The sequence below is a fragment of the Vespula vulgaris genome, chromosome 1 (genome assembly GCF_905475345.1).
Source record: "Vespula vulgaris chromosome 1, iyVesVulg1.1, whole genome shotgun sequence".
Classification (NCBI taxonomy): Eukaryota; Metazoa; Arthropoda; class Insecta; order Hymenoptera; family Vespidae; genus Vespula; species Vespula vulgaris.
In genome coordinates this window covers 4869450-4892567 of record NC_066586.1, presented here as the reverse complement: position 1 = coordinate 4892567, position 23118 = coordinate 4869450, and the positions used below count along the sequence as shown (strand labels likewise).

At 37.8% G+C, this 23118-nt stretch overlaps 1 protein-coding gene and 1 long non-coding RNA gene across 2 annotated transcripts in view; one reads left to right on the top strand and one right to left on the bottom strand.

The window, feature by feature from the left end:
* Positions 1-23118, top strand: part of LOC127071582 (uncharacterized) — a 101237-nt gene that overhangs the window by 36429 nt on the left and 41690 nt on the right. The window lies entirely within an intron of this gene.
* Positions 1-23118, bottom strand: part of LOC127071418 (uncharacterized) — a 318282-nt gene that overhangs the window by 278362 nt on the left and 16802 nt on the right. The window contains exon 2 of the mRNA XM_051010676.1: positions 1480-5711. Coding sequence (XP_050866633.1) covers positions 1480-4737 — 3258 coding nt within the window. The 5' untranslated portion in view covers positions 4738-5711. The remainder of the gene's footprint in view (positions 1-1479; positions 5712-23118) is intronic.

Genomic DNA, 23118 nt, shown 5'->3' with positions numbered 1-23118 from the left:
AATGGGAACGGCAAATAAGCATTTACGTTCATTGTTCTTGGAATGAATGGAAGCGAAGCTCCGGGCCATGATTTAGCCCAGAAACGGTCCTACATTAGTTACGTAAGATAGCACCATGGTCGGAAATGTGAATTCTCTTTACTCTTCCATTGTCCAGCATAGGAGGAAGGTACGAACTGGTGGGGGATATTTGCTTTATCGACAAGGTAAACGTCGGAGCTTTTCATACGCGAGAAAGTCGCTGTGCTAACCCAATTTTGCTAGAAACGACAAAAGTGAAGACAGAGCGACGTAGGTACGAACAGGCCGTTTGTGAAAAGTGCCTACACGTTATTTGCATTCCTTCACGTTATGGATACTTTATAAGAATAGCAACGTTTTGAAGTTGACGTTGGGAACGTCGATGTGAACGAGAACGAATAAGGCCTGTCACCGCGAAATAAATCAATTTTGATGTTACACGAATACCAAACTTCGAACGACAGCTCTTTTTTACCATATTCAACGTTATTTCAGCGATATCGAATTACAAAGAGCGAGAGAGCCTGAATATTTGGGAAGAATTTATATGATATTCATACACCTCTCGAGATATAATACAATATTTCTTGTTTTGTTTATTTTTATCACGAGACGCGGATCAACTTTCATCGATCCGTTCAAAGGGTTATTCCCGGTCGTCTTTAATTAGAGAAATACTTTTCCACGATAATCCGTAACGAAGGCAAACTTCTTCGGGATATTAATCCTTATCGATGAATTAAAGAAAATAGAGAGAGTAGAAAAGTAAGTAAAAGGGGGTGATCGTATCTTCGCAAAATCTGCCATTCTCGATTCTAAACACGTACAACGAGCTAGCGAATGAGATCGTCGTCGGACGTTCGCCTATCTCGTTTTATAGGCGCGACAGACTCGAGATGCGGAGAGTCGGTCTGGTTTGGAAGTAAAGTGAAAGATACACAACGTTCGTAACGAAGTTTTCAAAGACAACATCGAGTCTGATATCTAACGAGTTCATTCCACTCGACTGGTGCGGCAAAAAAAAGGAAACAAAAAAGAGAAAACGGAGAGAATGGAGATCTCTGTCTAACGCACGACGAGGCGGCCTTCTCTTTGGCATCTTTTATTTTTACGTTGAAATAATCTGGAAAGTATGAAAAGAAAAGAAAAGAAAAGAAAAGAAAGAAAGAAAAACTTTCCTATGGTATGCATTTGCTCTCGACAACGTTGGTACGAGCGTTCTCTTTTTTATTTAGATTCGAATCGATCGATGGTCGTACACTCATGAAAAAGAATGTGACTTCTTTTTCTACGAAAAAAACAAAAAAGAAAAAAAAAGAAAACCGAAACGCATGCAAGAGTTCGATAAAGGAAAAAGGGGAAAAAAGTTTGTTGTTAAATTAAATGGAAATTTCTGCAGCTAACTGATGGACGCATGCCCTCTATATTTTTTTTTTCTTTTTTACTTTCTTTTTTTACCTCTGCTTCCGGAGACTGCACGGTCAAGGACTGTCTGGGTGGCTTCTCTGGAGGAACTTTCTTGAGGGTCCCGGTAAAGGTGCTCGTTGTAGTGGTACCACCAACGACGCTTCCACTAACTCCAACGGTACCGACAACTCCCCCAGCTGATGTCGCCGATGTATTATCGTGACTGTCGATTTGACACTGATGTCGATGAAACTGCGAGAACGAACCGCGCGACGTATCAGCACGATCGAACTGTGGGAGACAAGGAAGTGGCATCTGCGACATGTTAGGTATCTGAATGGAATTCGGATCATTGACGTCGTGTTGGATACGTGGAGATAGTTTCTCACAAACGGACGACGGGCAAGCTTGAAGGCTCGAGCTTTGCGGATACGTGGTGGTCAGTAAACTGTGATGGTGACTGTGTACCGCCTGATGTTGATTCTGAGACAAAGAGGGTGTCTTCTCCAAATGATCTTGATGGTTACATAAAGGACTCATTTGTATTTGGTGTACGTCATTTCCAACGGTGTGCTGTTGAATTTCCGTAGGTTGTCGCTGAATCTTATCGCCGATCTGATTCTGCGTTTGCAAAGTTTGTAGTCGTGCTTGTAAGTCGCTCTGTTGATGTTGAAATTGAGCCACCTTATCTAAGATCTGATTTTGATTCTGAAGACATTGCAGTTTAGCTTGAAGGTCGCTTTGTTGACGTTCGAACTGGCTTAGTTTCTCCGAGATCAAATCGAGACTCTGCTGATTATGTAACTGTTGTTGTTGGGCCTGAAGGGAGTCAGATTTTTCGCATTGGGAATCAAGTTGGCTCTGTAAACATTCCGTTTGACTTTTGCTGTGAGTTAACAAACTCGAAGAGATATTGTGACTCTTTCTGTGACTGTGTATTATATGATCGACTTGATCGCTTTGTTTAGTTGAATTAGACTCTCCGAAATCGGTGACTACTGTTAGTACGGCCTTAGTGTCTAACTTGGCTTCGCTCAAAGCTGGATACTGATGACAAAGATTTGGACTGGCTCTTTGCGACGACACGGTACTCGCCGTGCCTGGTCCAAGATTAGCTACAGAACCACTGATCGGTTGATCGTCGAAATCTTTTCGAGACAATTCCATGTGTTTCGTTAGGTCGGCACTTACGTGTCGCAAATGACGACGTTGTTCCATAATGGTACTTTGACTGATGTTCGGCAACGGTTGAAAAGCCGACTGCGACATTCTCGTTTCTTTGCGTTCTTCGGATGGATGTAAAGATCGAGATTCTCTTCTTTCCTCGGATTGATTACGAGATCGCGGGCTAGTAGAAAATATTTGATTCTGCATCATGCTCCTCTCTAATTCTTGACGCTGCCTTTGTTCCGCCCACATTGCAAGTTCTTGTCTGGTCTTCTCGAAGTTTTGATTGACAAACGAAGGACTTTTCTGATTCGACCGATCGGCAGACGTATCTCGAATCGGAACGAAAGGCATGGGCGATCTCCTGACGTCTTCCACTCTTTTACCTTCCAGATTCATCGGTGACCGTCTATGTTCTTCGAAATAATCCGATCGTCTGCTTTCTTGCGGTCCGACAACTCTTTGATTCGGACTCACGTTGCCCCAATCTGCCTTTCTATCGGTGGCCACGCTTTTCCGATTTTCTTGTCTCGAATCAAACGCCATAGGTGAAACTCTCAAGCTCGCGTCCAATCTTCTTTGATCAGGTGGAAATACCTGTGTTCCCTCGACCCGTTTTGGCTCTATAACCGTTGGCTTTCTGGATGGTACGCTCATATCTTGATTTCCATCGCCGGGAAACGTAAAAGTGATGGTATCGTTGCGTCTTTGAAAACTCGTCGTAACGTCAACGGATATAGACTTTCTGTGTTCCGATTTAGAAACGTACAAACCACACTCTGTTCCGATATTATCCACGACCTTCTCCCGTGCCGTTTGATCACCATTCGCGTCCACGTAGAGACCGTCCTGTCTTGTTCTAGGATTCTGGTTTATCGTGGTTAGATATCTCCTTTCTTGCGTCTCACCCGAAGCGATTTGCGATCCTTGTACGATTATGGCACCGTCGCTACGATGAATCTGATCTTGAGGGGGATTCTGCGATTCGTATTTAACTTTTTGCAATGCCGGTACGTCGACGCTAGCTGATTTTCTGTGTCCCGTATCGTGCGTGATCTTTGAATTTCCACGTGGCGGTACCATCGGTTTTGGGCCACGACTTGGCCTTTCAGTCGTAGCGATTGCTATTCCGTGAGCGACATTTTGAGCTATCGGTTGAATTATCGGCTGCGTTTGATATTGGCTCAGCTCCTGAGTGAATCTCTGTGGATTGGGCGATTGTTGGCCGAATTGTTGAGCTTGATAGATGCCCGTGTGGGGATTGTACGGCACTGCATTCATAACTGTTTGAGGATACTGACTATACGGATATTGAGGCTGGCTACCAAATTGTGTATATCCAGGTGGTTGAGGTACCACAACGCTCGCAAAGTACGGCGGCTGTGGACTAGCCGACTGAGAGGGTATCTGTGTTCCGTGTTGGACGGTAACATACTGACTTTGACTCGCGAACATCGGATTGGCAACCGTACTTTGACCATATAGCGTCGGATCTCTATACGCGATGTCTCTGGTCACGTAACCTGCCCTCTCCGCGTACTGAGCTTGCTGAGGATATATCTGCGACCTAACATCAAATTGACCTCGTATTTGTGGATATTGACTTTGCTCATAGTCCGGCGCAAATTGAGGTTGAGCTTGTACCGGGACGGTTTGCGTGCTGGTTTGAGAAACGTGCTGGATTCTTTCGGCGTTTGTTTTGTCCACGGTGTATTGCTGAGGAGGTAATTGACCAGTCGGAGGATGTCTATCTTCCGGTACCCCTACAACAGATTGTCTTCTTCCAGACGGATATTGTCCGGTTTGTTGATCTTGCTGCTGCGGCTGCTGCTGTACTTGCTGTGATTGCTGTTGAACCTGCTGTTGCTGTTGCTGTTGCTGTTGAGGCTGTGGATGCTGTTGTTGTTGCTGATCTTGATTCTGCACGGTTGTTTGTCCCTGTTGATTTCTCTCTTGAGAAAATCGCTCGTAATCCAAGGTTCGATTCTCAAAACCATTGGAAAGGTCTTGTTTTGTAGTATCCGTCGGTGGATCGGCCCGACCATTTTGGTGGCAATCTGTTTGTTGATTTTCCATCGTTTGTCCGTTTTGACTAGTTTGACCCTGTGATCCGGTTAAGCCTCCTGATCCGGACTGTGACATAGCGGCGGCCCCCACCGACGGTCGTCCGCCGATGTAGCCGAGGATTCGCCCTAATCCACACACCGTGACGACTTTTTCGCTCCCCTCCTCGGAAAACTTAGACCTCGATGACGAATCGGATCGGCGACGATCTTTCGTGCCACCTAAACGTCAGAAGATCGGTGCGAGGCATGTAAACTTTGATACTCCGTCGGACTTAATTTTAATTGTATTTTCGCTACGGCGCCTAAGATCCTCTTTTCTTGATCGAAACAGTTTTATTGATTTACGATCGAAATTACCAAACGATTCTTTTCCCTCTCGCGCTGTTTTCTCTCCTTTCTTTCCCTTCTTCTCTATCTTCTTTCGCTGACTTTCGATTAAAATTATATTTATCGACGTCTTGCTTTCTACGCTCTTATAGAGGACATAAGATAATTATCTTAGAACCTCGTAATTATCTACGAATGACGCTCTGGTCTATTTGATTTAAAGCCGTGTCTCGAGTTCTTTCCGCTTTCTCGTACTTTTATTCCCTGAGACTCGTTATACAGACTTTCCTCTTTTACTTCGCCGTGGAAATGGCGCCTGCGTAGCGTAACGCAATAAGCTCGTTGTTCTTCGCCTAGATCGATATATCACTTTGTATAAAGTATATATCTATGTATATATATATATGTTAATATATTATATTATATCGGATAGATAATATCGAAAGGATTTTGTTTATTCGATACATCGATGTAAATTCTTCGAAAATTTGTTCCTGTAATTTGATTTCCTTTTTGTTTCTTCGCGTCTTATCGAGCCAAGACTTTTGATTAAACGTTTAAATTCCTCAAATTTTACTAGCATCGATTCAGAGATCGATAGAGATCATTGGGAATTTCTAATATATATATATTTCTTTTTATATATATATATATATATTACGTTGTGTAAGTTTTGACAGCGACTATCTTCAGTTGCCGTTGATGCAAGTCCCCGAGGGCGATCTGTAAAAATATAACATCTCCGTTTGCTGACTCGGCGACGTTATACGTCTCGCACTTTTTGAAACGTGGTAATCCAGGGAACGTGCGTCCGCTATAAAATGGGTTAAAGTTTGCTAAAAATTGTCTCGAATAAGAGCTTCGCTTATCGCGTCAGAGTTCAACAGAACGAAAAGCACAAAACTTCTGAATTTAGCGGTAAGCAACGTGAAAATTTTGTGTTTCTGCGGTTAGACCGAACGAAATATTCGCGCCCGGACGAATCGATAAACTGCTGTTCGACCTCGAAACTGTCGACATTTGGAGAGTAATCTTTTTGCACTTAAACACCGTAATGGCTTTCTGGTAGAACACATACTCATAAGCCCACTACGCCGACGCAAACGCTCACTTACAGAGATATATGCGGCTACTTTTACGTTTATACAGTTCGTTCGTTCGTTCAAAACGACAGTTAAATCGTTCATGCAGCTTATACGGTCTGTGACATATATCATATGCCATTAACATTTTGTCGACGCATTTATTGAAATTTTACTATTTCTTGTCCCGTCCCCATTCGTACGGGTCTACATTAATACTAACTGGTAAGCATTAAAAATATTGTTTCTCTGAAGCATATAGAAGGGTAGATCAATGTGATACAAGGTACAAAATTTGATAGAAATTAAAGGCAACCTAAAACCGGTTGAAACAATATTAAAAAAGTAACCAAAGAAAATATTCCGTAACGTTTACGGCAATTCGCACGACATGGAAAGGTAATATTTATCTTCCGTTAGTTTCGTCAATGGTATTTTGAAGAATATTCCGTATCAGATACATTGACGCTCTCAGTCTATGAGCTATACGAAAATTGAAATCCTTTTGAAATGCGAAGCAATCAAAGTTTTCGTGCGTTTCACCGTTGGCATGGATGATAAAACGAATGAGAGAAAAAGTGTGTGCGCGCGCGCGTGTGTGTGTGCATGTGTGATAGAGAGAAGGAGAGAAAAAAACCGCGAGAGTAGTAGAAGTGATCAATCCCGTTCATCGGAACAGGAGAATTGTTTTCGCGATTTCCGAAATACACCGTGATGACTTTAATTTCTCTGAGGCAAAGCTATCTTTCATTGCCACTAACTTTACGGCTGACGGAATACGCGACGCAAACCCAACCAAGCTGGGAAAAAGCTGAAGTAACGAGCCATTGGCGAATATTCATGCTTGTACTTCGATAGGATTTTCGGATATATCGTTGGTTAATACGTTTTCCAACGAACTAATCTCTTATGCATAATAATCTACTCTACGTGCCGTTAACGTGCGATCCAACGAAGAGTTGGATCATAGCATTTATCGTTATGTCGGGAACGTGCTATTATCTTTGTGAACTAACTATTGTGTTCTTTGATTCGTTTCCTTCATATCTATTGCTCTTTATTTTTCTATTTTCTTTCTATCGTAAAATTTTAGTGAAAGGAGGTGCACAGATAAAACGAGACAAAGTGTGTAAAGATTTCTTCTTTTTCTTTTTTTTTTTATATATGTGTTTGCTGTCTTTTCTTTTTTTCCTTTTTTTCTATCTTTTTTTTTCGTGACCACTGGCGTTGCCACCAGGTATCTCTGTAAGTTTTGCAACATCCTGCTCGTAAAAACGGATTTATCTTCGTGGCAACTGGAGCAAGCGTTTCCCATATCGCGGAAAAAAAAAAGAATTAATACCCACTTGTTCTCCATTAGAACGGCGACTCGTTAAAATCATGATAGTACTGCGATTTTTTTCTATGACTATATTATCATTATCATACTTGCTTTCGTATAATTCTCGAGTATTTATATTCGATAAATATAAATAAATATAAATATATGTATATATACATATTTATTTATTTATATTTATTTATATATATATAAATATAATATAATATATATATAAATAAATAATATATATATATATATATATATATATATATATATATGTATACACATATGTGATTAGAGATATTTCTACATTCAGGCAATTCGTTCGTTGCACTATGTAATTAATTACAAACAAGGACGAATATCTCATCGATACATTCAAGCGAACCGATTGACCCATTTCACGTGTACGATTATTTAGTTATTTCTCTACGTTGACGTGTTTTAGTTTTTATTTCTCTTTTTTCTTTCCTTTTATACTCTCTATCGATCTATGCACTTGCACAGTATGTACGATAAATAATAGTAGTATTTCTTCATAGGGATAGAATACAGAAAGAAAAAGCAGAGGCAAAATTTATTCGATTAAAAGGTCGGACGGTGAGTTTTAATAAGTGAAATTTTCCATGCAACATCGCAAGAAGAGATTAAGTACAATTAAAAATTAATTAATTCCAATTTGATTTTAACGATAGAATATTAATCATGTAATCAAATAATATTTTTTATTACGCATACTAATAGATAGACTAATTTAATTTAATTTGTGACCGTAAAACTTGAAGGAAGAGATAAATAATACCGGGGAATTAGAAAACTTATAAATCAATCATATTTATTTGAAAGTTAAGTTTTGCCTCGCGAGAAAAGATGAGAGGGTAAGAGAGAGAGAGAGAGAGAGAGAGAGAGAGAGAGAGAGTCGAGATCCAATAAACCATTTCGAGGCTACTCCTCGAAGATAACTCGGAAAATTTCGCTGTGAGACTACTAGGTCGGTTTTATGATCGTTCATACGTACTATACCAAACGTACGCATAGATACACTCACATTTCCAAGTCTGTGTATGGAAACACGCTAAGCGTACCGTCCGCAGGATGCTTTGATCGAGTATACGGGTGATACGTTCTTCGTTCGGAATCTGGAACGAGTTCATACACGTGCTTCTGAACCACTAGCATCGTGGAAAGAGAGATAGATAGATACAGAGAGATAGAGAGAGAGAGAGAGAGAGAGAGAATTCCACTCTCATAACCCTTCCTTCTCTTTGCGATATCAATCGTTAATCCGTTCAACGTAAAATCTACTACATCTAACGAAATTACGCATTCAGAGAACGAATAGGTAAAGATATTTATCTACATATATGTAAGTACCATGTATACATATATATACGTGTGTATGGATATATATAAATGTATGTGGGTGTACCTTATATCTATGTATATTATAGGTATACATCGAACGAAGAAAAAGAAAAAGATATTTTATAGGTCTAAGACTCTTCGTCGACGATTCATTACATTTCACCTTTCTCCTCCAAGCATTCATTTTTATTTGTCACATCTTTATTAATCTCGCAATATTATACGACCCTTTCTATTCTTCTCGTTTCAAAATGTCACTTTTGTTATAGACCTTTTTTCCCCAGGAAAAAATAATTTCTCGAAGCATTTTTCAAATTTCGTTGTGACAAGTGATACTTACAATGTGATGAAATACGCGACTGTATCGATTCGATTTTCAAAAGGTCAATACGTTCGTATGGTATTAATGTCCTATAGATTATAGATACCTTTTTGTCTCCATTCTGATGTCAGCGATATAATCGCTAATTGCGATTCCACCGTCGAAACGATATGCTATTCTCATTTCTTGTCAAATACGAAGATGTCGTTACTTGGGACGTATTGATCTTGTTACGAAGACATAGAATTCAATCTCCACTATCTTATGGAGAATTCTATAAATCTTATAGTACTATCGTTGATAATTTGTCGCTTGTGCGCGCAACGTTTCTCGATATATCTATGTATTTTATACAACCTATAACGTCGTCGCGAATGAAAAAAAGAAAAAAAGAGAATAGTAACGATGAAAAATAAAATAATAATAATAACAATAATAATAACCGCGTTAATAATTTCATTTCAATTCGATTTAATCGTTAAAAACTTTTATGCGAACTTGTTTTTCCATAAATGTCAATGAATTCGTAAGTAATATAGGATCGAATTAAATGCACGACGAGCGACGATTTTAATGGCTATTATTGATGGAAATGAAACGTTCATTGAATTAAATATACGAGCAGACCAGCAGGAGTATTAAATTTGAAAATAAATCAATAGGAATATCCTTCTACTCTTGGGGAATAACAGAAATGAGGAAAGGAAGGTGGAGAGAAAAAAAATAACGGGGGTGCGAGGGAGAAATGGAAGAACGGTCGGAGGAAGGTCTTGTTATTCGTTCGGAATTGAAAATTTTATATTAACAAAGTTTCTTTTAAAGAGAAAAATCACAAAGCGTCGACTCCTACATGATACTTGCAATCGTTTTCCGATCTAACAATGCCAATTCCTGATTTCCTCGTCTGCGATCGACAATCCTCATCCTAATTCTATTCTTTCTTTGAAACAAAAGAGACAAGTACCCAGATAGATACGAATTACTCTCGTCAAATCTGTATCACCTTTACTTTGCTTCAATTGACAATAGATTTAAAGAGTAGTTCGTCTAGCGTAAAGTTATCGAAAGGGCTTGAAGGAAAGGTATATCAAATGTCGCAAAAGGACACTCGAATTGTGCGGGCTGAAAGCCTCGGGGAAAGATCCGATTTAATCGGGTTGTAATATTTCGTTCTGGGGTTAATCGAATCCCGGATTCGTCCGATTGGCGCGCTACCAAGAGTTCAAATGTGGGTGCTCGCATGGCTGCGAAAGATAGGAAGATCGATTAAAATCAATTACGAAGTAAGAGGAAAAGGGAGAAAATTCGATTGAAAGATGGGAGGGAGCATTAATTACCAATCGATTCTTTGTAAAACGAGCCGAAAAATTGACGCTCTGCGGATGGCATTTGAACTGTCCAATTTAAAGTTCTAGTTATTTAAAATCCAGGAGCGAGCCAAAACCGAAGCATTGTTCGTTGGTAGGACGTGACGAGTCTAGTAGAAGTTCGTCGGTAGGGGGAGAGTTAATATTCGTGCGTTATCTATCGCAAGCATGTGTAACCCTTCGTCCTCGAGACTGAGTCTGAAAAGGTGAGAGAGAAATGGAGAGAGAGAGACAAAGAGAGAGAGAGAGAGAACGAATAGATCGTCATATTCTCTAAAGTGGAACGAAAATTTCAACCCTTTGGAGTTTCAACAGACTGCATCGAGGTCCGGTGATAATAACGATGCCGTTCGAGTCGACTCCAACCTCCTACGACAAGGGTGGTTTTTATTTCGAATTCACAGCCGATGTGCTTGTCTCCATTCTCCTTATCAGTTTCACCAAATGGTTATACGTTGTCGTACGATGGCAATGAGTATTAATTGCACACGTGTTTTCGTACGAAGTAATTAACATCGTGTTAGTATCGAATCCTTTTGTTTTCATTCATTTGCGAGGATAAAAAGTGAAAAGATACATCGTTAGGACGATAGAAATATTTTTAAAGTGCTAGATAATTTTCGCGTTATATATCTTTTTCGTATTATTTTCTTATCTCAGTTCAGGTGTTATATAGAAAATCAAGGTGTTATATAGATATAAACTGATTTGTATCTTTCAATATAAAACCATGTATTCTTCTAACGTATAACACACTTGTCTTGATTATCGACTTGATTCGAAATCACCTTAAACAAGATTTAACGCAGATATCCATAAAAGAGGGGATCAAATGAATTTTATTCCGTCGCAAAACGATGCACCTATTACTTTTCCTCCGTTGTCGTGAGACAACGTTAGTTAGCTTATTGTTAGCTGCATTCTAATTTCCATATTTATCAAGCCGGAGACCGGAAGTTTCTTCGCTTAACTTTGTTCCAGCCGTTGAAAGTTCCACTATCAGAACTTAAGGAAGCTTCACACCGAAAACTACTGCCCGGTTTTGTTGCCTCGGTAACGGCAAGAAAATTAAAGAGAAGTCATCATTCGATCGACCTGTCCTCCTTGGTAACGATTAAGCTATTTACACTCAATTCATTGTACTTCACGTTGCAGAGAATTTTATTCTTATTTCTAATGGAACTCGATCGAATTTAGCTATATTATTAAGCTTATTTCATCGACGATATATTGTTTTACGTGTAAACGTTCTGAGCTAAATAAAACGAGCTTTTGTTTCGTAAATAATCGGATTAAAAAATTATCCCCGTTCGAAAATCAATGAGAAAGGGCTATCTATGTTCCGTAAACGTTTCGAGTAAATTCGTCGTCTAGTCCATTATCATCTTCCATATATTTTCATAATACATGTTCATATTTCCACCGAAGTGAATCTCATTAAGGAGAAATTATGCGTACCTTTCGCTTTAACTCATCGCACTGATTACACGTTCTATCTCTCTCTCTCTCTCTCTTTCTCTCTCTTTCTCTCTCTCTCTATCTCTTTGTCTCTCTCTCTCTATCGCGAACGAACGAACGAACGAACGAACGAACGAACGAACGAACGAACGAACGAAGGATAACGAACCATGAAAGATTATTTCAAAGTCAGCTCGTTTGAATCAAATCGTAAAAGGTATGAAAATTTCTTATTCGTACAAGTCGTTCGTTTACTCACAATCAATGATACATCTTTTGCGGTCGATTAAATACAAATTGTTATGACGCGAAAGTGTGAAATAAAAAAAAAAGAAATAACAAAAAAAAAAGAAAGAAAAACGATGAATTAACTAACGTGGAAGGGGAGAGAAGTATCACGAAGGAAGTAGGGAAACATCGTATCTCTTTTAGAAATTTTCTCCATAATGTTAAAGCGCTCCCTAAGCGTCATACCCCCATCCACCATGCATGCGCCTGCCCCGGGCGCGATAAAAACCCAACGGGCGCGGACTACGAAACCTTTTGGCCTGATGAGGAAGGAAAAGGGGGATGGGAGGGAAAGAGAAAGAAAGAAAGATAGAGATAGAGATAGAAATAGAGATAGAGAGAGAGAGAGAGAGAGAAAGAAAGAAGAAAATGTCTTTCGCGTTGGAAGAAATGCGAGGATGGAAATTAGAATGCTGGGAGCTTCCAGGCGAACGAGAGACGATGGAAATTTGTAGCAAGACAGGAAACGTTTGTTCGTCGCTGATTTGCTCGTATATTCGAGGAACGTTTTACTGGAAATGTTTTCAGAAATGAAAAGTAAAATTACGTAAAAAGGATATGGTTCATTTACGTACTTATTGTTATATTAATTGCCTCATTTGAAATGGTTGTTTTATCATCTTGGAAAGTAGATGAAGATGTGAACGAAAAAGAGAAACAAAATCATATCTGTCCCATCCTCCTCCTCCTCTCTCTCTCTCTCTCTCTTTCTCTCTTTCTCTCTCTTTCTTTAATGATACTGAGTGTAAATGAGTTATTTCAGAAATGCCAGGCAGATTATAGGGTAATGACGAAACTTTACAACGCCGAAGCTTCTAACGGTGTTGTGACTATTTTCTTGAACGTAGATGCTCGAGATAGTAAGTACCTATAGTAAGATATCCCGTAAGACTAAGATCTCTCCCTAAGGATGGTAATAAATGAAGAGGACGCGTGAATACTGTGAAGCTTTGGGATCACAGGGAAATATGTCTCGCGAAACGGAAATACTCTTTGACACAAACGCGACCCTAATCGCGAATAAATCATTTAGAATCATCTCTCTCTCTATCTCTCCCTCTCTCTATCTCTCCCTCTCTCTCTCTCTCTCTCTCTTTCGTGCTTCTTACATTAAAAATAATCTTTTCAGGAAGGAAAAGCTCGTTTATATCTACAAGTCTGCTATAAATCGTGATGAATATTGAATATTGTAGAAATTGTAGTGCTCCGTCGTAAGTAGAAATAAAAGATTTTCGTTCTATCGTGAACGTTTTATATCTTCCAAAATAAACGGCTGATTGGATAGGTAAATGAAAATCTGCAAATGAAGTACAAATAGTCAGTTTACAGAGAATCATTTTACAAAAAGAAAGAAATGGTTGATAGACATAGAAGGAGGGCAAACGTTTACGTAAGTTGATTTAGTTTTGTCTGTGAAATAAGTAGATCGTGATAGTCTTTCTTTACTTCTATTCCTCTCTCTCTATCTTTCTCTATTTCTTTTACCTATGATATTTCACTTGAATCTGTCTGTGGAGGGCGTACTTGTGCGCATGGACTATCTTTCATTCTCCACCGAGAAGAAAATCAAGGACAAATTTCTTGAATAATTCAATGATATTGAATTTTCTTCATTTCGAGCAGAAATTCAGACAAAAGTGAGATCGATGTCGAGTCTTGGACGATCCATAAAACGTATGATCTAGATATATTTTATTTGTTTATTGTATCATTAATTCTCTCTCTTTCTATTTTTGGAATATATCATTGATTCATTCGAAAAATATTTGATTCTCTTTCCAAGCGTACTTATGGGACAAACGATGGATATCGAAACTGAAAAATTCGCATGGTTAACGAGCAATATTATGAGAATAACTTTGTTAAAGCGGCGCGTTGTTTAACAATCTCGAAAATTTAATCATCCTAGGAAATTAGAAATATCTCGCGTTCTATATGAACGTACAACAAAGTCAAACTTCGCAACTATTTTCAGTTGACGTCACTCAAACGTGTCATAATTTAGTAAATTCGTAGATTTAACTTCTCTCTCAGTTTATATATTTCTGTTGAATAATAATTAACGAACTAAAATTTATCAACATACAACGATTGGCCTAGGAAACTTTCATTCCTCTAATTGTTCTGTGATTTGATAGCCAATAGACTTCAAAATGAAAATCATCGACTATCTGTTTCATTAATAAAGCATGATAATCTCAATGTTCAATCTTGTTACATATTATTAGATTTGTAATAACATAAAGTAATATATATTAACGTATATTCTGGAATTATACATTTAAATATTCGATTAATATACGGATAAATAATAAAAATTAAAATCAAAGACGGAGTATAAAATGAATAAATAATATAACGTCAGATAGTCATCGATCGCAATAAATATTTCCAAAGAGTCTATATATTATTTTTAAATTAACATGCATAGATCCCTTCGTCTTTTCGGAATTTTAAATCTATCTTGAACCGAAGCCGCAGAGGTTGCACTTTATCCTCCATCTTTTCGAAAGATTAAATTGTAATTTTCTAAGGATTTATTCGCACATCTCGGATATCGAGTAAAACGCGTCAAAGATTTTCTCCGCTTTTCTTTTTCTTTTTCTTTTTCTTTTACTCGAGTAACTATCTACTACCTATACAATATTTCAAAATTGACTTTCTTCTCTTACGTCAAAAGCTCTACAAAAGCTCTAAGAAATTCGTCGACACTTTCGACCTTTCCACTTCTTATCTCTTAAATTCTCTCTACTTCTTTTTCTTCTTATACACATTTCGCGTTCTTTCACGAACCGCAAAGATCTCAAATCTTTTGGAAAAAAAAAAAACAAAGAATTCGAGATAAACTGCCGGAAACTTTCTTTCTCATATATATATATATGTATACGTATATATAAATTTTTTGTTCTCTCTTTTCGAAAGCGTATTACGAACGAGCGGTCGAAAATTTGGATTATCGATGGAACGTGCAGTTGCAGCCTACCTACAAGATAATTGCGTCGTAGCTAGAAGAGATCTGAATTCTCCGGTTCGGGTTCACCGAGGAAGTAGAGAGTTACGTGAGTAGCCTTCCAAATCAAAGTATCCTGCAGGGTGCTAGACTGCCGAATAAAATCCAATCTCTCGTCTCGTCTCACTTCTCTTTTTTTCTTTTTTCTTCTCTCTCTTTTTTTTCTTTCTTTCTTTTTCTATTCTCTTTTTCTTTCTCCCTCAACTGAATATCGTACTTACATGTATATCTAGCTGTTCGTCTCTTCTCTGTACCATACGTACATATATAGGTATGTACCTAGGTACGTATCTAGATGCATAAATACTTACACGCATATAGGTACATAGGTATCTATGTATATACGTGCATGTAACTTCCTTCGTGCGTTAGAAAACGTGAAAAAGTCATGCTAGGATAAAATGCCGTTGTTGCATTTCCTACCCGTTCTGAAATTCTCACGTGAGCTACATGCGAATTTCCGTAATAAGCATTCTTACACTTTCCTTCGTGTAAACTCGAAGCTCGCTTTTGCTGGAAGTAGAGGATTTCCATGGGACTATCGATTGGTTATATCACTGACAATACGTATAGATAGATACCTAGTACACACACACACATATATATACAGCTTTCTATCTAGAGACATAATATATCCACTCGACGGTATTATCGATTTGTTCAGAGTCAATAATAAATGTAAACACTTCGCTTATAATTAATTGCAACAATTCATGTAAAATGCTGTGACAAATGATGTATGTAAAGTAAACGATGATGAGAGTGCGAAGCTCTTTGTTCGTATATTCGTGTTGTATATACGAGGTGAACGAACTCGGATAAAGAAAGAAAGAACGGAAGAAAGAGAAAGAGAGAGAGAGAGAGAGAGAAAGATAGAAGGGGAAGAGATTCTCAAAGAAGAGAAAGTAAGCGAGATGTAAGCTTTCGTGTAAGAGAAAAATCCGTAAAAGGAAAGTCCGTAGAATAGAGTATCTATCTATCTATGTAGAAGGATCGTTCTCAAGCATTTGATTCGACCTCGATTCTTTAACAGTACGCATCACGTCTCATTTAATCCGTCGTTCTTTAATACACATCCATAAAAATATCGAGTTCAGGCAAAATCGGACAATAAATCGTATGTCGTGTCGCTGATATTTGCGAAGATCCACTACGTGCGACGAAGTACTGGATTTTCTTTCCCCGTTTTCTTTTTATTTTTCCGTTTTCTCAATGAAATACGCCAGGAAATACGTAGATCCGTTGAACACGATCATACATAAATATCACGCAACGGATATTAATACCCGATGGAAAGTTTAAAAGTAAAATAAGTCTAGACCCACTCGTGCACAAAGTTATTTTGTCACGATTTTCAAATATTATCCTATCTGGATGGATCTACTCTGCTTGCAGATTGCACGGTGACAACAAAGATGAACGAAGCGAGAAATATCCGTTTTTAATCTGAAGATAGCGAGTTTCAAGCGAGATGACGACAAATTAAAATGTGTTGCTTTCTCTCTCTCTCTCTCTCTCTCTCTCTCTCTCTCTCTCTCTCTCTCGGATTAATATGCAGTAAGCTCTATAGTACGATTCTTCATTCTCTTCTAAGGTCAGACAGACAGTTCTCACTTCGCTCCAATAATCTTTAATACGTGTTATCAGAGTTCCTATTCGACATCGATCGTAATTCGTGCCAATCTTTTAACGATACCTACCACCGGAACAGGCTTTACTACGCACTCGAATAAGAGGTTCTCTATTCGTCGAACCATTTATCTTTCCAGTCGGTGTCCTTTCAACCCCTTCTACATTCCAATTCTTATTCATGGGTCGCTTCCTCGTACGCGAAGCGTCCTGGAATGTCAGCAGAGTTAACTTATCGTCGAAACGTTTCTGCATGACGTCAAGGGACTTAAACAACGCAGAAACTCGCTATCATCCGTCTTCGTTTTTTGGGACGATAAGGAAAAAGAGAAAGACATAGAAAGAGAGAAAAGACGTTTTTGCGATCGTACTATAGCTTTCTTTAGCAAGTTTGTTACACCCGAGGAAAAACGTAATCAAAAAGAGAGAAAAAGAGAAGCGACTTTTCGACTTTGATGTCGGAGTTAAAACCGAAGAATTTTAAATATACAATGTTGAAAGGGATTTTTAAGAAATATCGATAATCTTGAAAATTCGAGAAAAAAAGAAGTATAATTTTCAATAGGTTTAGGTACGATAGGAATCTTTTAAGTTCCAGTTTGAAATTCTTAACTTGTATAACGATTTAACTTGAAAAATGACATATCTGTCGAAGACGAAAAAGAGAAAAAGTTAAATAATTTCCATATTTCAAAAGATATAGTAGGAAAAGGAAAAAGTCCGCATATTCAGAATATACGGATAAAATGTGCGAGTCTATGCAGATTTATATCTTCCGCAACTTTCTTTTCTTCAGCAATTTGTATTTTTCTTTCAAACAGAATCGTAGAGAATCCTCAGTAATGGGGAATGCAATTATGATATTCATGTATTCCAAACGCGCGAGCAAAGCATTTGCGTGCTTGCTTTTATGATATCACAACAAGTATAACTATGGCTACATAATTAAACCCCAACATTACGAGAAGCGTCGAGAATAGTAAGATTGGGAGGTAACGAATACGTGAAAGAAACTGTTCAATTTATTTACACTACTACACATTTTTTTTATTTTTTACATACAATCGGTGTTTGAATTCTTCTTCGGTGGGATTAATCGGAAAATATAAATTTATATATTTCACGTTAACTCGGTATTCGGTAGCAAGAATAAAAACATCGTAAAAATGATACAAAATTGTGAGCATTCGTACGAATTAAATTCCACTTTGGTAGAAATGATGGTTTGATTTGATTGTGATAGTACGTTAGAATGACGGGAAACAGTGACATATTTCAGAAAAATATTCCGTACGAAATATTCAACTCGCTTAGAACAGGAATTGTCCACATATGGAAATCGACCTAAATTTTTACGAGCAGCTGTACGCCCGGTCGTTTTACAATATTGCTTTCATTTAAAGCCAAAAGTACATCGTCGATCAGTGCATCGTAAAACTTAGATGCTAGTCATGAAGCACATTAAGGAAGCGCACTTAAGAAACACCTGCGCTCCATGAAGCGTTGGCTCTCTTTTCAGTGAAATATCTTATGTCTAAAGATACATTTTTTATTCCGGAAAGTTCTACCGCAGTCTATGGAACGTACAATGCTGAATGTAAAATTTTACATGCCACCGAACGTTGTCCGGCGCAATGCTCTCTGCTTAAGCGAACTGAGCCCTCGTCGCATTACTTTGATCATTCTGCTACATTAACACACCCTAGAATATATATATATATATATATATATATATATATATATATATATAGGGTGGAGCAGATAAATGGTTACAAGTTATTCCCTAAGATTATCTCGATAGTGATTTAAATAAGTGATTTGAAATGAAATATGAAGCACGAGGATTGTCTATTCATTATGATTAAAATAAGATGTAAAATTTACGAGTTGGAAATATTTCGTTTTTTCGAGAGCAATACAAAAACATTTATTTAACGTTTCGTTTAAAAACAATTTTTATTTTACCATAAATTTAACGCGACGTTCGTTAATAATCATAATGGAAATAGCTTGGAACGTTTTATTTGGTTTACCTTTGTATATGTCGTACGTATGTATGTTGCTCCTGTAAGTTACGCTTGGTAATGCAATATTTTCTCGAAGAAAAATCGAACATCATTTGGGCACACAAAAGCTTTATAAATTGGTATCGTGTAAATAAAATGCAAAAGAAAAATTATGATTTACTTTATCACATTATTAGCTACCATTTCTGTTCGTAGTATTTGACGTGTATGCAATATACGTGTATCTACGAAAACTAACTTTTCTCATTCACCATTAATTTCAATAGTAATCGTGGTACAGAGTGAACATCGTAGGAACGTCACTTAATTAGCCGAAACTAGTCTGTAAATCGAATTTAAACGTAAGAACTCAAAATTGTCGAATATTCACGAATTTGGATAGTGAATTCATGGAATGGGAAGAGAATGCTAAAGAGAAAGAGAAGGAGAGAGAAAGAGATAAGAGACTTGTGACAAGTCGGTGTTGACTACTGGCAAACCAAACGGAAACTATAAGAAACTTTGATGCTTATTATAGAAAATCTTACCTTCTCGAGGGCATTCTCCAGCGAGAAAAATTTTCGAGATAATATTAGTTCACGAAAGGTAACTGGAGAGAGGTCCTCGAGAAATTGGGTCGTAGAGTTAAAATAAAAATATTCTCTGTCTCATTACGCGAGCTATCTAAGAAGAAAATGATTAAAAGTTTCATTTTAATGATGGTCGCAAGATGGTCGGTCTCTTCGATCTGTCTGAGTACGGTACCTACAAGACAGTAATTTTTAACGATAATCGTCATTTGCTCGTTCGTAACACGTGTGCTGGCAGCAACTAGATGTACGTACGTTTTGCTTACGTTCTCGCACGTATCCCGAATGAGGAATAACATTTCCGTATGTTTAGAGAAACGTAAGTAGAAATTGCACTTTATACACAGCAGCCGCGATATAACCTGCAATTTGCCAAAGCGCACGGCAAATGTCCTGCGGGTGACTCGTCTCTTTCTCTCTCTCTCTCTCTCTCTCTCTCTCTCTCTCTCTGTCTCCCTCTCTCTGTCTCTCTTCGTCTGTACATCTCCGTCTCATCCTGTCTTTCTTTCTCTTCGTCTTTGTCTTTCACTTCTCTGTCCGCTTCCCTTCTTGTCGAGGAGAGAAAAAGAAAATAGACGGAAGAGAAAAGGTGGTACCGCGCGTTCCGAATTCGCGTTTGAAGAGAGAAATCCTCTTTTCCTTGAAGCTTAGTAAAAACACAGAGATACTTTCTTCTACCGAAAAAACAAAAAAAATGTAAAGAAAAAACACAAAAAAAAAGAAAAAACAAGAAAAAAAAAGAAACGCAAAAAGAAATAGACAAAAAGAAAACAAAAACGAATAAAAAATGTTTGAGGCCGCTACAACCGAGTAATTTTTTTCCCCGCAATTCACACTAGTCTCTCATTTTAACGCCAAATTCTTACGTATGAATCTGTGAGGAATTGCGATGAACCATTCAATTGGACCTCTCGTGAAATTTCCACTGTAATGGTTAACGTAACTGTCACTTATTTTCTTTCTTCGATCAACAAATAATTTACATAGAAATTTGTACGGGGGGAAAAATTTTTTCCGCATAGAAAAAGAAAAAAAAGAAAGAAAGAGAAAGAAAAAATCGTAGTACAATATTCATGAGATAGAAAGAAAAACGGAATATATTTTTCAGAAGAACATAAATGGGAAATAAAGTAAAAAAGTAAGGTGCAGAGATAGTAAAGTTGCGGTATAACAACTTGAAAATAAGATTGAATAATAAATGAAGAGGAGAAACGTGAGATGGTGACTAAAGGAAGTGACTAAAAAGTAAATCCTTAAAACTGACAAAGGTAAATGCTTTTTAAATACAAGAAGACAAAGAAATTCCATGAATAACGAGAAGTCAATAAGAAGGATCGGCGAAAATACTCGGTCTGATGGCTCGCAATAATAAATTATCTACGTTCTTGTTCTTTGAAGCACAGACTATGAACACGAGAGAGAGAGAGAGAGAGAGAGAGAGAGAGAGAGAGAGAGAGAGAGAGAGAGAGAGAGAAAGTGAGAAATATAGTGTATGTGTGTGTGTGTGTGTGAGAGAGAGAGAGAGAGAGAGAGAGAAATAGAATAGAACGTCTTTCGTCGAAGGACTAGCGTAGAAGCGCAACTTACTCTCTATAGTTTGTCCCAGATGCAATTATATGGTTGGAAATGTTAATTAATCTCGACACGGATTCAAACTACATTACGTATTCGATGATCAAAGCAGGTGAGTACGCGCATTGGGCGTTGCTAGTGCAGGAATGGTTGTGGTGATCAGTTAAAATTATAACTGGAAACACGCGCCTCTCGAATTCAGCCATGAACCTAGCGGAATTTATTCACGCCGTTCGCATTGACCAAGAGACTCCTGCTTTTGTCGCCAACCATAGCAGCTATTGCTCGTTTGTAAGCGACCTTCGGTGGGAGGGTAAACATTCGACGAAATTCTAATGAGGCCGTGCCTACGGCAGAGAGTGGCCATTTATGGTCGTACATTTGCGACTGCATAGCGATAACGTGCCCTGTGAATTTTGATTAGATATATACGTAAATATCGAATAAAAAAAAAGACAACAGCAACAACGAAATTAAAATATTCGATTAAATCTTTTTTTAAAAAAGCACTTGATAAAGCGTATTTATAAATCTGCCTCGAATCGTTTTTTACGCTCGAGCATTTAAAGGGAGATAGCTTAAAATAGTTTTAGGAATATACTCAAGATATTTTTCAATTGTATTGAGTTATTTTAGTGAAACGTTTGCACGAGTTCATTATAATGGAAAGCTCTGTAATTTAAATCAGGGAGAAAGAAAGGCTTACATTTGCATATTACAAAAGCAAAGGTTCTTTATGAAACGAGTTAACAATACCTATTGTATCGTACGAATATGTACTTAACTTTTATTCGTTGTAATATGAAAATTCAATGAATCCTCCCTTCGTCATCGGGGATTTTTCTTCGTTCGTTTCGCGCGTTTCTCATGTAATCGTTAATTTCATTCTTTATACCATTCGAATGCAGTCTTATTTCACGCGTTTTCATGGCAACAATAGAGACTACTCTTTGGCCTCGTAGCATCTGATATTTAACACCGTGTAAATTACATTGGCTCCTACTTCCCTGAAACGCATACGCCCGAGGCATCCTCTTGGAACGTAAAACGAGCACTTCTTGTTCAGTTCTACTCGTCGAAATAATCGTCAGTTAACGAAGTGCGAGTTTGACTTAACGCGCGCAAAAAAAAGAATCAGAATATAATTTCAAATAAAATTTACGAACTAACGTCGTTTCTTTATTCAATATTCGTTATTTAAATATTGAAAATATGAAAGCTTTCGAATACTTTCCACAAATAGATGATATCAAATCACATCAAACGTTAATCGTTATGTTCTATTTATCGACATATTTAATTTTTCAACGATATACAAAAGTAGATTAGAAAAATAGAGAAATACGAGAGAATGTGTCAAGATAATCAAGTAGAAGTCGCAATATATCGATTAATATCGAACTAGGTCGGTATCTAATTACCAAGAAGAAATCTTATTTATGCACATTTTCAACGTCCTTCCGCGCATACAAATAATCGGGAGAAAAAAGAAAAAAGACTCGATCTCGATAATAGTACGAGCAAGCAGAATCGTTTGTGGGACGAGGAAAAAAAATTATAGTACAACGATCGTTTCGCAAAGTTTTCCGACACGCATCGCGTGTCGCCGACGACGAGATATGAATCGCTGCGCGTTCATCTTCGTGTCGATGATGTATTGTATACTATACTACATACACACACGCTTTCCGTGCGTTAATATTTGCAGATTAATAATTCTTCCATAGTTCGGCCAATTTCGATCGTAATTAATGATAATGACATCAATTACTAGATCCTACTAATTCAAGCGATCTAATTTTGTCGTTCGTTAACGCACTTAAGTATCCCACCAAATCTTTATGATCCAACTCGATGATTATGTTCCCTTTGTTCGTTGTTCAACGCGATATCAAAACGATCGAAATCTTTGATAGAGTCGACGATCGTTGTTTGATCCTCATTGTTTGATTTTAGGTGCAAAAGCAAATTGTCCTTGCATTTGACGCGTTTAAGTAAGCTTTAAATTTTGAAATAACGTTGAGCTTGGCTGTCTATTCGCTATTTCCGTCTATCTCTATGCTTATATCATTGGGTCGTTCTATTCCAATGACAAGGAGACCCTCGAATCGAGGTCACGT